We start from the raw sequence: 13,039 nt of genomic DNA, 5'->3' as shown, positions 1-13,039 counted from the left end.
CCCCGGCCCGGAATTTCTGTTTCTCATCCATCCCATAGCTCCTCTGCTTCTTGGTGGCTGACACTCTACCCCCTGGTTACTGGGTGAGGCGGGTACATCAGAATCAAGATGGGTGCCAGTGCTTTTTATTTCATTTTAAATATCTTCTTGATTTTTTAGAGAGAGAGGAAGGGAGACCAGAAACATTGATGAGAGAGAAACATCAACTTCTGCTGGCTGCCTCCTGCATGCCCCATGTTAGGGATGGAGCTCAAACCCAGATATCTGCCCTCCCTGGTAATCAAACCAGTGACCTCGTAGTGCATGGGTTGATGCTCAATCCCTGTGCCACACCGGCAGGGCAGTGCTTTTTATTTTTAAATTGATTTCATTTTTAGAGGAGTTTTAGTTTCACAGCAAAATTGAGCAGAAAGGCCCTGGCCAGTTTGGCTCAGGTGGTTGGAGCGTCGGCCTGTACAACAAAAGGTGGTGGGTTTGTTTCCTGGTCAAGACCCTGGTTTCAGGGGATTGAGGCCTGTGCTGGAGGCAACCAATGAATGTGTCTCTCTCACAACAAGGTTTCTCTCTCTGTCTCTCCCCGTCCCTTCCATTCCCTCTAAAAATCAGTGGGAAAAAATATCCTCGGGTGATGATTAACAAAAACAAAAAAAGATTCTATTAAGTAATGGATCAAAACCCTAGCTGGTTTGGCTCAATGGATAGAGCGTCAGCCTGCGGACTGAAGGGTCCCCAGTTCGATTCCATTCAAGGGCACATGCCCTGGTTTTAGGCTTGATCCCCAGTAGGGAGAGTACAGGAGGCAGCTGATCAATGATTACCTCTCATCATTGATGCTTCTATCTCTCCCTCACCCTTCCTCGCTGAAATCAATAAAAAATATATATATATTTTAAAAATTTGAGCAAAAAATACAGAGATTTCCTATATACCCTCTGCCACTCCCAACCAAATGAACAGCGGCCCCACTGTCAACATCCCCCACCAGATGGGTGCATTTGTTATAATTAATTGTGAAGACCCCAAGTTCATAGCTGAAGGTAGGAATTCACTCTTGGTGTTGTACATTCTATGGGTTTGGTCTAATGTTCCATGACATGAGTCCACCATTGCAGTATCGTACAGAATAATTCGCAACCACAAAAACTTTTAAGGAGGTGCTGTCGACATGATAGTGGGTAAAGTGATTAAGAAAGAGGAGGAAGCAGGATGAAATGGGGATTGAAACATCGGTGGTCAGATTGGGAAGCGTGAGAAAAAGGTTACCTGTCCCCGGTCACCCACAGCTGGAGTGAGACCCGAGGAGCTCTAGCGAAATGGGGATGGTTTACAGCAGGGCCGGGAGGGGTGAGGGAAGGAAGGCCCGACTTCTAGTGCAAAATGTAAGTGGGTGCCAAGAAGTCAGTCACCAAGGTAAGTAATATCCCACTGCAATAGTTTTAAAGTAAAAGTGAGTACAAAAAAATCAATGATGAACAAAATATCCCAACTTTAAACAGAGACCAGAGCCAGGGCAGGTTCTATGTATAATTTAAAGGTTAAATTTATCAAAAAATATTAAAACATTAAAAGGCAGGTGTATTAAAACTCATAATATTAAGTGTAAATATTTTATTTATACCAAAGCCAGAATTATTATATTGTATTCTCATTTTGTTTAGTTATAATATATAATAAATTAAACTTTATTATCATTTTACTTTCGTGACTTCAAGATTTTAAAATTCTGCTTCTTTGCTTATCTCGTTTTCAATTGAAGGAACTGAAAATTTCTGCCAATTTCTCTTATTTAAGAAAAATACCTTTTTATTGATGAGAGAGAGAGAGAGAGAGAGAGAGAGAGAGAGAGAGAGAGATCCCTGAGAGAAAAACATGGATGGGCCACCTCCTGCACGCCCCCTACTGGGGATGGAGCTCAAAACCTGGGCATTTACACAGGGGCACATAGTTTTCTTTTGCCTGGGACTCCAGTATCACTCAGCTGGAGCCACTGTGTGGCCTTAATCAAGCTACTCAACCTCTCTGTGCTCCTCCATAAAATGGACAGGATAGAAATAGCACGTACTCTAAGCATTGTTGGGAGGATTGTTGTGAGTTAATACATGTAAAGCCCTTATAATAGTGCCTTTAATAAAAGGAAGGAAGGAAGGAAGGAAGGAAGGAAGGAAGGAAGGAAGGAAGGAAGGAAGGAAGGAAGGAAAAGATGTAATGTGGGCGGGTGTGTTATTTTATATTTCTGGTAGCCCCATGAAAAAGGAGTATGATGAAACTGATTTCAGAAATACATTTTATTTCACCCAAATATATCCAAAATATTATCGTTCCCACATTTTATAAAAGTTTGCAAAACCACTATCATACTAATAATGATATTAAAACAATAAACTCATTACTATTTAAGTAAAGCTGATTTTTTTAAAACAAATGTTTTTATTGATTTTAGAGAGAGGAAGGGAGAGGGAGGAAGAGTTAGAAACATACATGAGAGAGAGTCATCAATTGGCTGCCTCCTGCATGCCCCCCATTGAGGATCAAGCCAACAACTTGGGCATGTGCCCTTCCATGGAATCGAACCCGGGACCTTTCAGTCCGTGGGCCAACGCTCTATCCACTGAGCCAAACCGACTAGGGCTCATGGGAAACATTTTGATCTCTATTTTAGGATTCATAAAATTTGCAGTTGAAAAAGCAGATTGACATATTCAAGTTGTTCCAAACATACTTTTAAAAGTCTTCCAATCACTAAATCAAGCATCATTTTTTATTGTTATGTTTTTAAGATTTTTAAATCAATTTTTAGAGCGAGAGGAAAGAAGAGGGAGAGAGAGAGAGAGAGAGAGAGAGAGCTGGATGTGAGAGTGAAACATTGATTAGCAGCCTCCCGCAATCCCCCCCGCCCCCGCCCCGACCGGGCATGGAAGCCCTCAAATGGGCTTGTGTGCTGACCAGAATTGAACGGGCAACCTTTTGGTGCACAGGACGATGCTCAACCAACTGAGCGACACTGGCCGGGGCCACGCATCATTTTTTCAAAAATGTATCTTCATTGTTGAAAGTCTTACAGATGTCCTCCTTGTTTGTTTGTTTGTCTTTTCCCCATTGACCCCCTCCACCCTGTACCCGCCCCTTCCAGGCCTTTACCACTCTATTGTCTGTGTCCATGGGCATCTAAAAAAATTCTTTATTGTTGAAAGTATGACATTTGACCCTTTTCCCCCATTGTCCTCTCCCATCCTGCCCCCATGGCATGTTTAAAATCGGGATATAATTTACATACCATAAAAGTCACCCTTGGTCAGTATATTATTTCAGTATATTCACGAGCACTAGTTTGGAAGTTGAAATCTGAGTTAGCTAAAATGAAATAAAAGTAGAAATCCAGTTCCTCTTCGAGCTAGCCACCTTTCCAGTCCCCAGTGACCACACGGGGCTGGGGGCTAGCATTTTGGGAAGCACAGATGGACCCTTCAGTGAGTCTGACTCGCTTTCCTCCTCCACCTTCTCTCTCTGAGTAAAATTCAAAAGACATCGCTAAATCCTGGCAACTCCCAGCTACCACTATCATTTGTAATTCATCACCATCAACATTCTCTAGTCTATGGACGTCTACAAAAACAAGCTGAGCTCCGGACAGCTCCCGTGGTCAGGGATAAGCCTTGACAGGCAGGAACTTGGAACTGAACTTGGACCCTGTCCACCCTGCCCATCCCTTACCCCTGACACTCATGTTCTGTTCCCCTGGGCAGGGATCTGTGTGGCTGACCCCTATGAGGTGACAGTGGTGCAAGATTTCTTCATTGACCTGCAGCTGCCCTACTCTGTGGTTCGTAATGAGCACGTGGAGATCCGAGCTGTCCTCTACAACTACCGGGAAGAAGATACGCTCACGGTGGGTCCTTGGAGCAGGAGAGGCACGAGGGGAGACCTGGAGAGGGGCCCATGGTGCATGCCCCTGACCTGATACTCTCTCCCTGGCAGGTGAGAGTAGAAATGCTCTACAATCCAGCCTTCTGCAGCTTGGCCACTGCCAAGAAGCGTCACCTGCAGACTGTATCCATCCCTCCCAAGTCCTCGCTGGCCGTGCCTTATGTCATTGTGCCTCTGACGGTCGGCTTGCAGGAAGTAGAGGTCAAGGCCACTGTCTATCGGTACTTCATCACCGACGGTGTAAGGAAGACCCTGAAGGTCGTGGTGAGTCCTTGGGGCACCTGCTGCCTCTTGTCCTTCAGGAGGGACTCTTGCTCTCCTTGTGCTGTCAACTCAGTTTGGAGCCCCAGGCTCTGAGACACTAATGCTGCCCGTATTCAGCTTAGGAAAGTCAGGAGTCCCAGCAGTGTGAAGGCAGGGCCATGTGAGGCAGGGCAGACATTCTTCTGCGCATAAAATTCTAAGGGGGTGCCCAAACCTCAGCAGTAAAGATAAAAAATTGTTTTCCTTAAAATATAGTTTAACATCAAATATGATATTTTGTAACACATTTAAGTATAAGAGTTTTGTTTTGACTTTAAAATTTTGGGGGAAACATATTTCACAGACCAAATTTTATAAAGCAATAATATATGATATGGGATATAGGAAAGTACTACCTTAGAATAAATATAGAATATAGGAAAGTTCTACAGTTTAATCCACTCATCTGCTGATGGGCACTTAGGCTGTTTCCAAATGTATGTTCTTTTTTATTGATTTCAGAGAGAGGAAGGGAGAGGGAGAAAGAGAGAAACTTCAATGATGAGAATCATTGATTGGCTGCCTCCTGCATGCCCCCTACTTGTGGTCCAGCCTGCAACACAGCCATGCATCCTAACCTGGAATGGAACTCTGACCTCCTGCTTCATGTGTCAGCACTCAAACACTGAGTCACACCGACCAGGCAGCAAAGTTCTGTTTTTACCAGTGATTTCAAATTTTTTAAACTTTTATGAGTTTATTGAGCCAAACTGACTAACATATGTTGGGGAACAAGATCTCAAATGTTCCATTACCTGTGATTTTTGGCCTTAAAATATACATTAACAGTTACATTATTACTGTTTCACATAGTTTGGAACACTTTCAAATATAATAAGAGATAGAATCATCAGTAAAAGGCTTTTGTCATTTTTTCTCTTGTGAATATTTTTATCACTATGTTTTTATTGTTTAAGATATTACATATGTCTCCTTTTCCCCGATTGACCCCACCACCACCATCACCACACCCGCCCCCCAGGACAAGACCCCACTGCCCCAGTGTCCATGTCCATTGGTTATGCTAATATGCACATGTAGAGGTACCACAGTTTAATCCACTCATCTGCTGATGGGCACTTAGGCTGTTTCCAAATCTTAGCTATTGTAAATTGTGCTGCTATGAACATAGGGGTGCATATGTCCTTTCTGATTGGTGTTTCTCTTCGCATATATTTCCAGAAGTGTGATTACTGGGTCGAATGTAAGTTCCATTTTTAATTTTTTAAGGAATCTCCTTTTGTCATTTTTTAAATATTTTAAAGCAAAACAAGTTCATAAGCAAGATCACTAATATTTTATTTATATATTTATCAAATTTTCAAATAAAATACATTATAGCATTTATGAGGCTCATACTCCAGTTCTGTTCTACAAGCTCTGTGACTCTGGGCAAGTTACTTCAGCTCTCTGTTCTCCAGTTTTCCCATCTTTATAAGTTTGTGTTTTGTTTTAAGATATTTTATTGACTTTGAGAGAGAGAGTGCAAAGGAGAGGGAGAGAGAGAAACTTAATGTGAGAGTGATATATACATCGAATGCTTCCTGTATGCCCTCTACCTGGGATCAAGCCTGGAACCTGGGTATGTGCCCTGACCTGGAATCAAACCGGAAACCTTTCTGTGTATGGGACAAGCCCAACCAACTGAGCCACACCGGCCAGGGCCCGTTTCCCCATCTTTAAAATGGGAATGGTAATAGCAGTACCCTAAATGAGTTAACCTGAATAAAGAAAGCTTCTAGGCACATAGGAAGATTTCTAAAGGCTTTGTTGTATTATTGTTATTAATTTATAATGTTGTTATTATATCATACAATAGTATGAGGTAGATGTTTGTATTGCCTCCTCCCTATAAGGAAGGAAGGAAGCTGAGACACAGAGAGGTTAAGTTACTGGCTCCCAGTCACACAGCTAAGACTGGTAGATACCATCTAGGCTACAGTAATCCCCAGAACAGTGCCCTGCTGACCAGCTGTGGCTCTGTCTGTCCTTGTATTCACCCACCTCCCCCTTCCCTCAACACTGTGCAGCCTGAAGGAATCAGAATGAACAAGACTGTGGCCGTTAAGACACTGGATCCACAACACCTGGGCCAAAGTGAGTCAGGGCAGGAGTGGGGGTGAGGCCTGGGTGGTGTTCAGGGCCTGGTGAAAGGAGGCTGGTGCCAAGGGTGTCTCCCATTCCACCAACAGACGGTGTGCAGCGAGTGGAGGTCGAGGCTGCAGACCTCAGTGACCAAATCCCTGACACAGAGTCAGAAACTCGGATCCTCCTGCAGGGTGAGATGGCCTTGGTCCAACCCCATGGGGCCCAGGAAGGTGTGGGAGCCATGACCCCTGAAGAGGGCACCCAGTTCCATCACTTCCGGGAATATTGAACCATGATGCCTCCCTCCTTCTCATGTGCTAGAACAGCCTCTGCTTGGTGTGCTCACAGAAGGCTCCAGGCAGTACTTAGCTTCTGCTGCTAAAGAAGCTTCAATGAGAAGTGATAGAGTTCAAGAACAGAAATTCTGGAACGAATTGCCCAGGATTGAGGACTGGGAGGAGAAGGCACACAAGGAGCTAGCAAAGCCCCTTGCAACCTCTGAGCTCTTAGGTTTGGGACAGAGACTCTTGGTTTCCTGATCTGTGATGAAGGCAAATAGCGGTACCTGTTTCGAGGATTGTTGGGAAAATTAAATGAGATGCTATATAGTGTTCTCTTAGAAGGGAGCTTGGCAAACGGCATTAAGCATGATAGACGTATTCATGACCATTGTTCCTGGAATTATTTTACCACTGGTGGCACATGAGGACCCATGGACAACCCCCCTAGCCCCCTTCAGCCACATGCCTCCAGCCGCCAGCTGTCCCTGACTCCCTGACTCTTTGGCCCTGGCTGGTTGGAGCCTGGGAAGGCTGGGAGTAGCCCTGACCCTCTTCACCCCATAGTGCATCTCATTGCTTGAACGCCATCCTTCCTCCTGGCTGCAGGGACCCCAGTGGCCCAGATGGCAGAGGAGGCCATTGATGGGGAGCAGCTGAAACACCTCATTGTGACCCCCTCGGGCAATGGAGAGCAGAACATGATTAGTGTGACGCCCACGGTCATCGCAGTGCACTACCTGGACCACACTGAGCAGTGGGACAAGTTTGGCATTGACAAGCGGCAGGAGGCCCTGGACCTCATCAAGAATGGTATGTCCCGTCCCCTATTGGAGGCCCCCATTCTGAGGCCCCTCTCTGAGCTCCTTCCTCCTCTGAGGCCCCGCCCCCTCTAGAGGCCCCGCCCCTTCTCTGACACCTCCTGCTCTCCCCTCTTTCAGACCCTTGTCCCTCTGAGTTCCCTCTCCCAATGACCCCCCCTAAGAGCCCTTCTCTCTCTAAACGCCTTCTCCTCTGAGAAGCCCTTACCCCTCCTCACCCTTTCCTGAACGTTTTCAGAGTCCCTGCACCCTATAAGCTCCCCTCCCCTCTAGACATTCCTCCTGGTCCTGAGCAACCTCTATCCTCTCTGAACCTCACCTTCCCCCCTTCACAGAATCTTTGTTTCTCTCTAAGCCTCTCTCCTTCCTGGCATACCCACACCAGCCACTGCCTCCACTCAGCCCTCGCTCCCCCAGTGACACTTCTCTCTTCCTTGCAGGGTACACACAGCAACTGGCCTTCAGGCAACCCAACAAGGCCTTTGCGGCCTTCCTGAATATGAAGTCCAGCACCTGGTGAGCCTGCCCATCCTTGGCCCTGCATCCTTTGAGCAAGGCCTGGGCCCAGACCTGGGGTGATCTAGGCTGGCCTCCCCCACACAATCCTGTGCCTCTGGACCCCTCCACCTTCAGAGTCAAGGTGCCCACTAGCTGAGTGACCTACTGTCACTAAGCACTGCCTACAAGCAACATTGGGTCCTGAGACCTGGCCTGGGAAACTGGGCACACCTGAGCAGGCCCTGCCCCTCTCTGCTCCTTGCTTGGCTGGGATGGCAGTCTCTGGATCCCAGAGCCAATTGGCTCATGCTCTGTGCCCACCCCAGGCTGACAGCCTACGTGGTCAAGGTCTTCTCTCTGGCCGCCAACCTCATCACCATTGACTCCGAAGTCATCTGTGGGGCTGTCAAGTGGCTGATCCTGGAGAAGCAGAGGCCTGATGGAGTCTTCCAGGAGGATTCACCCGTGGGACAACTACAAATGACTGTAAGAGGCCAGGATTCAGGGCAGGCTGGGGGAGAGGAGTGCCTGAGTGCCCCCGCATGGACAGGAGACAGGCTCTGTCTGCCATTTGCCCAATTCCCAGCGTGGGATGGACAGAGAAATAAAGGAGCAACAAAGGTCACTTCTCCTTTGCAAAAACCAGAGACCTCAGGGTCCAGTGCAAAATGAAACTTCCCTAGCCCCCCATTGCTTTGAAAAAAAAAAAAAAACACCTGAGAACTCCTTAGAATTGTGGTCCTCAAACTCTGGTCTCCAGTCCAAAAGCACCAGCATCAGCTGCAAGTTTGTTAGAAATGGACCTTCTTGGGCTGGATCCACATGCTCTAATCAGAAACTTTGGGGGTGGGGTCTAGGAATCAGGGTTTTAATAAGCCCCCTGACTCCAGGTAATGCTGACATGTGCTCAAGTGAGCAAACCACGGCTTCAGCCTGTGCTTTCGGGCTCCCAGCCTCACAGCCTTCCCTCTCCACACTCCATCTGTACTGCCTGGAGCCTTGCTCCTGGGCACAGGGCCTTGGCACATGCTGTTCCCACTGCCTGGCATGTTACCACTGCCCTCTTTGACAGTTGAGTCCTACTCACTCCTCAGATTGTGGCTCCACCTCTCATCCCTTGGGGACGCCTTTCCAACTGCCCTGACCAAGACACCTCCCCCCACTATCCATTCTCACTGCCACATCCACTTCTGCGCAGCTCTCATCAGTTTGTAACGATAGATCTGTGATGAGCTGTTTGGCTCATGCCTGTCTCCCCTACGAGATGGGGAGCTCCATGAGGGCTGGAGCCATCCTACCCACAACACCAGCAACATTTACAGAATGAGTGAGTGAATGAATGGATACTAGCGTATGGCCCTCCTGTGAGACACTGGGGACAGACCCACCCCTGCCCTGCCCCGCTGATCCTACAGGGGGGTGGTTGGCATGAGGGGCACATGGGTGACCCCATCCTTACTCCCTCCTCCACACCCTAGGGTGGCTTGAATGATGCTGAGGAGAAAGATGTGTCCCTCACAGCCTTCGTTCTCATCGCGCTGCAGGAGGCTAAAGATATTTGCGAGGGACAGGTCAATGTAAGTGTGCCCTGCCCTGCCCTCCTCCGCACCCTCCCCCACTGCCCCCCACACACACCCGGGCACAGCCATCGTGGATGTTCTGTAATTGCGACATCTGCTTTGTCCTGCGGTTTTGAGAGTGGGTTGTTTGACCTTTAGCTTTCCAAGTGGGGAACTCCAGGATCCCAATTTCACCAGCTGATCTCCCTCCTCAGGACCCCAGAAAAGAGAGGAAGGAGAGGAAGGCTGTTATCTTTAAGGCCAAGGAGAACTCAGGCCTTTCTGGTTCAAACTTAGCGATTTGTAAGAAATTATGGTTAGAAAAGAGACGGCTCTAGGGCAGTGGGGTCAGACAGATCTAAATTTAGATCATAACTCACAGGCACTTGCCCTTCCTGGGCCTCAGTGTGTGCATCTGTAAAATAAGTATAATAATTTTTGTATTTTTAGGACTCTCTAAGTTGTTCTAGATGTAACACATGTATGAGCTACATTATGCAAAAACACAGGGTGAGGCAAAAGTAGGTTTACAGTTGAGTATGGGTAACACAGAGTTTATTGTTTTCTTATTATTTTTTAACTAGGGGCCCAGTGCACTGGGGGTGGGGGGGTGTCCCTCAGCCCAGCCTGCCCCCTCTCACATACTGGGATCCCTCAGGGGATGTCCTAGTGATGGCTTGGGCCCGCTCCCTGCTCCCCTTGGGGATAGGGCCTAAGCTGTAGTCTGGCCTCCCTTTGTGGGAGGTGACCGGGCTGATCAGGGGAAGGCACTAGCCCCATCAGCCCGCTGCTGCAGCCACTGCCAGTCACCACAGCCAGCAAGGTTTTTTCATCAACAGGGACTCCAGTCCCTTCACCATGAAAAAATGACAACTTTCTTTAGGCATTTTCAAGATGTGTCTTTCATATAATAATAATTTCTTTATTATTTTTTTTATCCTCACCTGAGGATATGTTTCCATTAATTTTTAGAGAATGTGGAAGAGAAAGGGAAAGACAGAGAGAAACATCAAAGTGAGAGGAACACTTTGATTGGTTGCCTCCTGCATGAGCCCTGACCTGGGCCCCGGCCAGGGAGGAGCCTGCAACCTAGGTACATGCCCTTTGTCAGAATTTAACTCAGACCCTGCCATCGGCAGGCCAAGGCATTATCCACTGAGCCAAACCGGCTAGGGTAGGATATGACATTTCTTAGTTCTCCAGCAGCAGACCTTTGTTTTTTTCAGGGTGTGGTAAAAAACCCTAGATCACCTTTTTGGATTCTTATTACCCAAGTTACTAAGAATATTACCAGTGGCATACAGGGAGCTTAGCCAATGAGCGGTCAGAAAAGGTGTTTCCTCTATAATTCACACCAATCTCTGGCTTGTCCCCCCACCCCACTTCCACCCCCAACCCCCTCACCCCCCACCCCCTCCACCCCCGCCCCAGGCCTGACGCCTCTGGCCCAGGCATCAGGCCTGGGCAGGGGACCCCATCTCCCCCCATCACCGGCTCCGCCCCCCTACCAAGCCTGACACCTCTGCCAGAGGTGTCAGGCCTGGGCAGGGGACCCCTATCTCCCCCCCCATCACCTGCTCCGCCCTCGCCCAGGCCTGACGCCTGGGCCTGAGGAATCGACCCTCATCTCCCTCTGATCGCCTGATCCATCCCTAGCCCAGCCCTGATGCCTCTGCCAGAGGTGTCAGACCTGGGCAGGGGACCCCAGACCCCTCCGATTGCCGGCTCCGCCCCCTGCCCAGGCCTGATGCCTCGGCCAGAGGCTTCAACCTCCATCACCCTCCGATCGCCGGATAATATTAATTACTGTATTATTTTATGTACAAACAACTATAAACATACTTTTGCCCCACCCTGTAGATGGGGGAATTATTTTAAGAATCTAAGAATTTATCAAGTGCAAGGATAAAAGGAATCTTACGGATTCGACCAGGATGCTTTGTTCCTCTTCCTGTGTCCTTCATGCCCCTTTTGCCCAATAATTCAGCTTTCCTGCCACCCAGCCTACCTGGCAGAACAGAATTGCCTTCCTTGGGGAAATTCCTAGCCCAAGGCTAAATATTCCAGATTCTTAGGAAAGGATTCTGATTGGCTCAGCCTGGGTCAGGTGATCACTTCTGGATCAATGAGCTGAGACCAGGAAGTAGGTCTTCCTGGGCAAATATGACTGTTCCACTGTGGCCATGTAAATGACAGGAAGGAGAAGGTCCTACAAAAGTCAAGGGTGGATATAGGAGAGACAGAGGGCAGGCAAAAGGATTAATTTCTACTACAACGTAGTGACATTTTCTACTACAACACAGCACCCTTATAATGGAGTATGGCATAGGCTGTGGAACTAGACTGCTGGGGTTCTAATAAAGAGCTTGATGGAATTACCTTCATAAAACCAATGGTTAGTATTCCAGGAATATTGCAAGTTGATTGTTGAACGCAATCACTATTAAATATTAAAGTATATAAACTTACACTTAAATAAATTAGTCTAAACACTACACATAAAAACAAAGGTAGTAGCCCTGGCCAGGTAGCTCAGTTGGTTGGAGCATCATCCCATTATGCCAAGGTGCAGTTCGATCTCCAGTTGGGGCACATACCAGAAACAGCCAATGAATGTATAGATAGGTGGAACAACAAACTGATCCCTCTTTCTCTCCCCGCCCCTCTCTCTCCCTAAAAACCAATTAAGAGAAAAACAACAACAAAGGTAGTAAACCCTCAAAACTCATCACTTCTTAATTATTTTACTACCTTTCATCATTATCCATGATCTTGAGGTTATTTATGTCTGTTGTACATATACGGTGGACAAACTATATGATCTCTTCCCAATTCTACAGTCAGTGACTCCATGCTGGTAGGTTGAAATCAGGCGTGGTTGTATTTACACTATAAAAATCACTACAAAGCATATCTGCCTCTGCACCTCATCTCATGGGTCTCAGTGTTCTCCTCTGTGCAGTAGGGATGGTGATGAAAATAAAACTACCTCATAGGATTTTGAGATTAAATGAGTTGATATGTGACTAGCACATACTAAGTGTTAGCTACAATGATGATGATGATTAGATAATAGGTGGACCCAGTGGTGTGCTAACCCTGGGTGCCTATTTGGGGCATCTCTTTCCCACGCTGTGTTAAGGTAGCTTGAAATTGGCATGGTGGGAGTATTTACATCACAGTCATTGGCAATCAGTAAACCAGCTCCCCTAACCACCACCTCCTGCACTGACTAGACAACTGGTTATTAAATATTTACTAGCACACCACTAGTATACAGACTGCACCAGGAACATGATAGGTACTCAGTAACAGAGCAGTGCACAGTGGCTAAACTGTCTGGGGAACCCTTAAAAATAGACAGATCCAAGACAAATATGTACCAAGGCCAGAAACATTATGCACAGGAAGTGGTGATTATGTGATCCTTGTCAGCTCTCTGGGGCAGCAGTGCCCACCTGACCAGAATACCCAATCTTTTTCTCATAGAACCTTGGGGGTAGCATCAATAAGGCTGGAGACTTCCTTCAAACACACTACAAGAACTTGAAGAGACCATATGCTGTGG

At 47.2% G+C, this 13,039-nt stretch overlaps 1 protein-coding gene across 1 annotated transcript in view; it reads left to right on the top strand.

Annotated features, from left to right (window-relative positions):
• The window catches only part of LOC102419899 (complement C3-like), a 34,815-nt gene that overhangs the window by 12,194 nt on the left and 9,582 nt on the right, over positions 1 to 13,039 (top strand). The window contains exons 20-28 of the mRNA XM_023747592.1: positions 3,744 to 3,886; positions 3,976 to 4,188; positions 6,258 to 6,324; positions 6,420 to 6,506; positions 7,203 to 7,406; positions 7,855 to 7,930; positions 8,239 to 8,398; positions 9,391 to 9,489; positions 12,961 to 13,035. Of these exons, the coding sequence (XP_023603360.1) occupies positions 3,744 to 3,886; positions 3,976 to 4,188; positions 6,258 to 6,324; positions 6,420 to 6,506; positions 7,203 to 7,406; positions 7,855 to 7,930; positions 8,239 to 8,398; positions 9,391 to 9,489; positions 12,961 to 13,035 (1,124 nt within the window). The remainder of the gene's footprint in view (positions 1 to 3,743; positions 3,887 to 3,975; positions 4,189 to 6,257; positions 6,325 to 6,419; positions 6,507 to 7,202; positions 7,407 to 7,854; positions 7,931 to 8,238; positions 8,399 to 9,390; positions 9,490 to 12,960; positions 13,036 to 13,039) is intronic.

Source organism: Myotis lucifugus, unplaced genomic scaffold (genome assembly GCF_000147115.1).
Source record: "Myotis lucifugus unplaced genomic scaffold, Myoluc2.0 scaffold_921, whole genome shotgun sequence".
Classification (NCBI taxonomy): Eukaryota; Metazoa; Chordata; class Mammalia; order Chiroptera; family Vespertilionidae; genus Myotis; species Myotis lucifugus.
The sequence above is the reverse complement of the archived record's forward strand: the minus strand, read 5'-3'. Positions and strand labels throughout refer to the sequence as shown.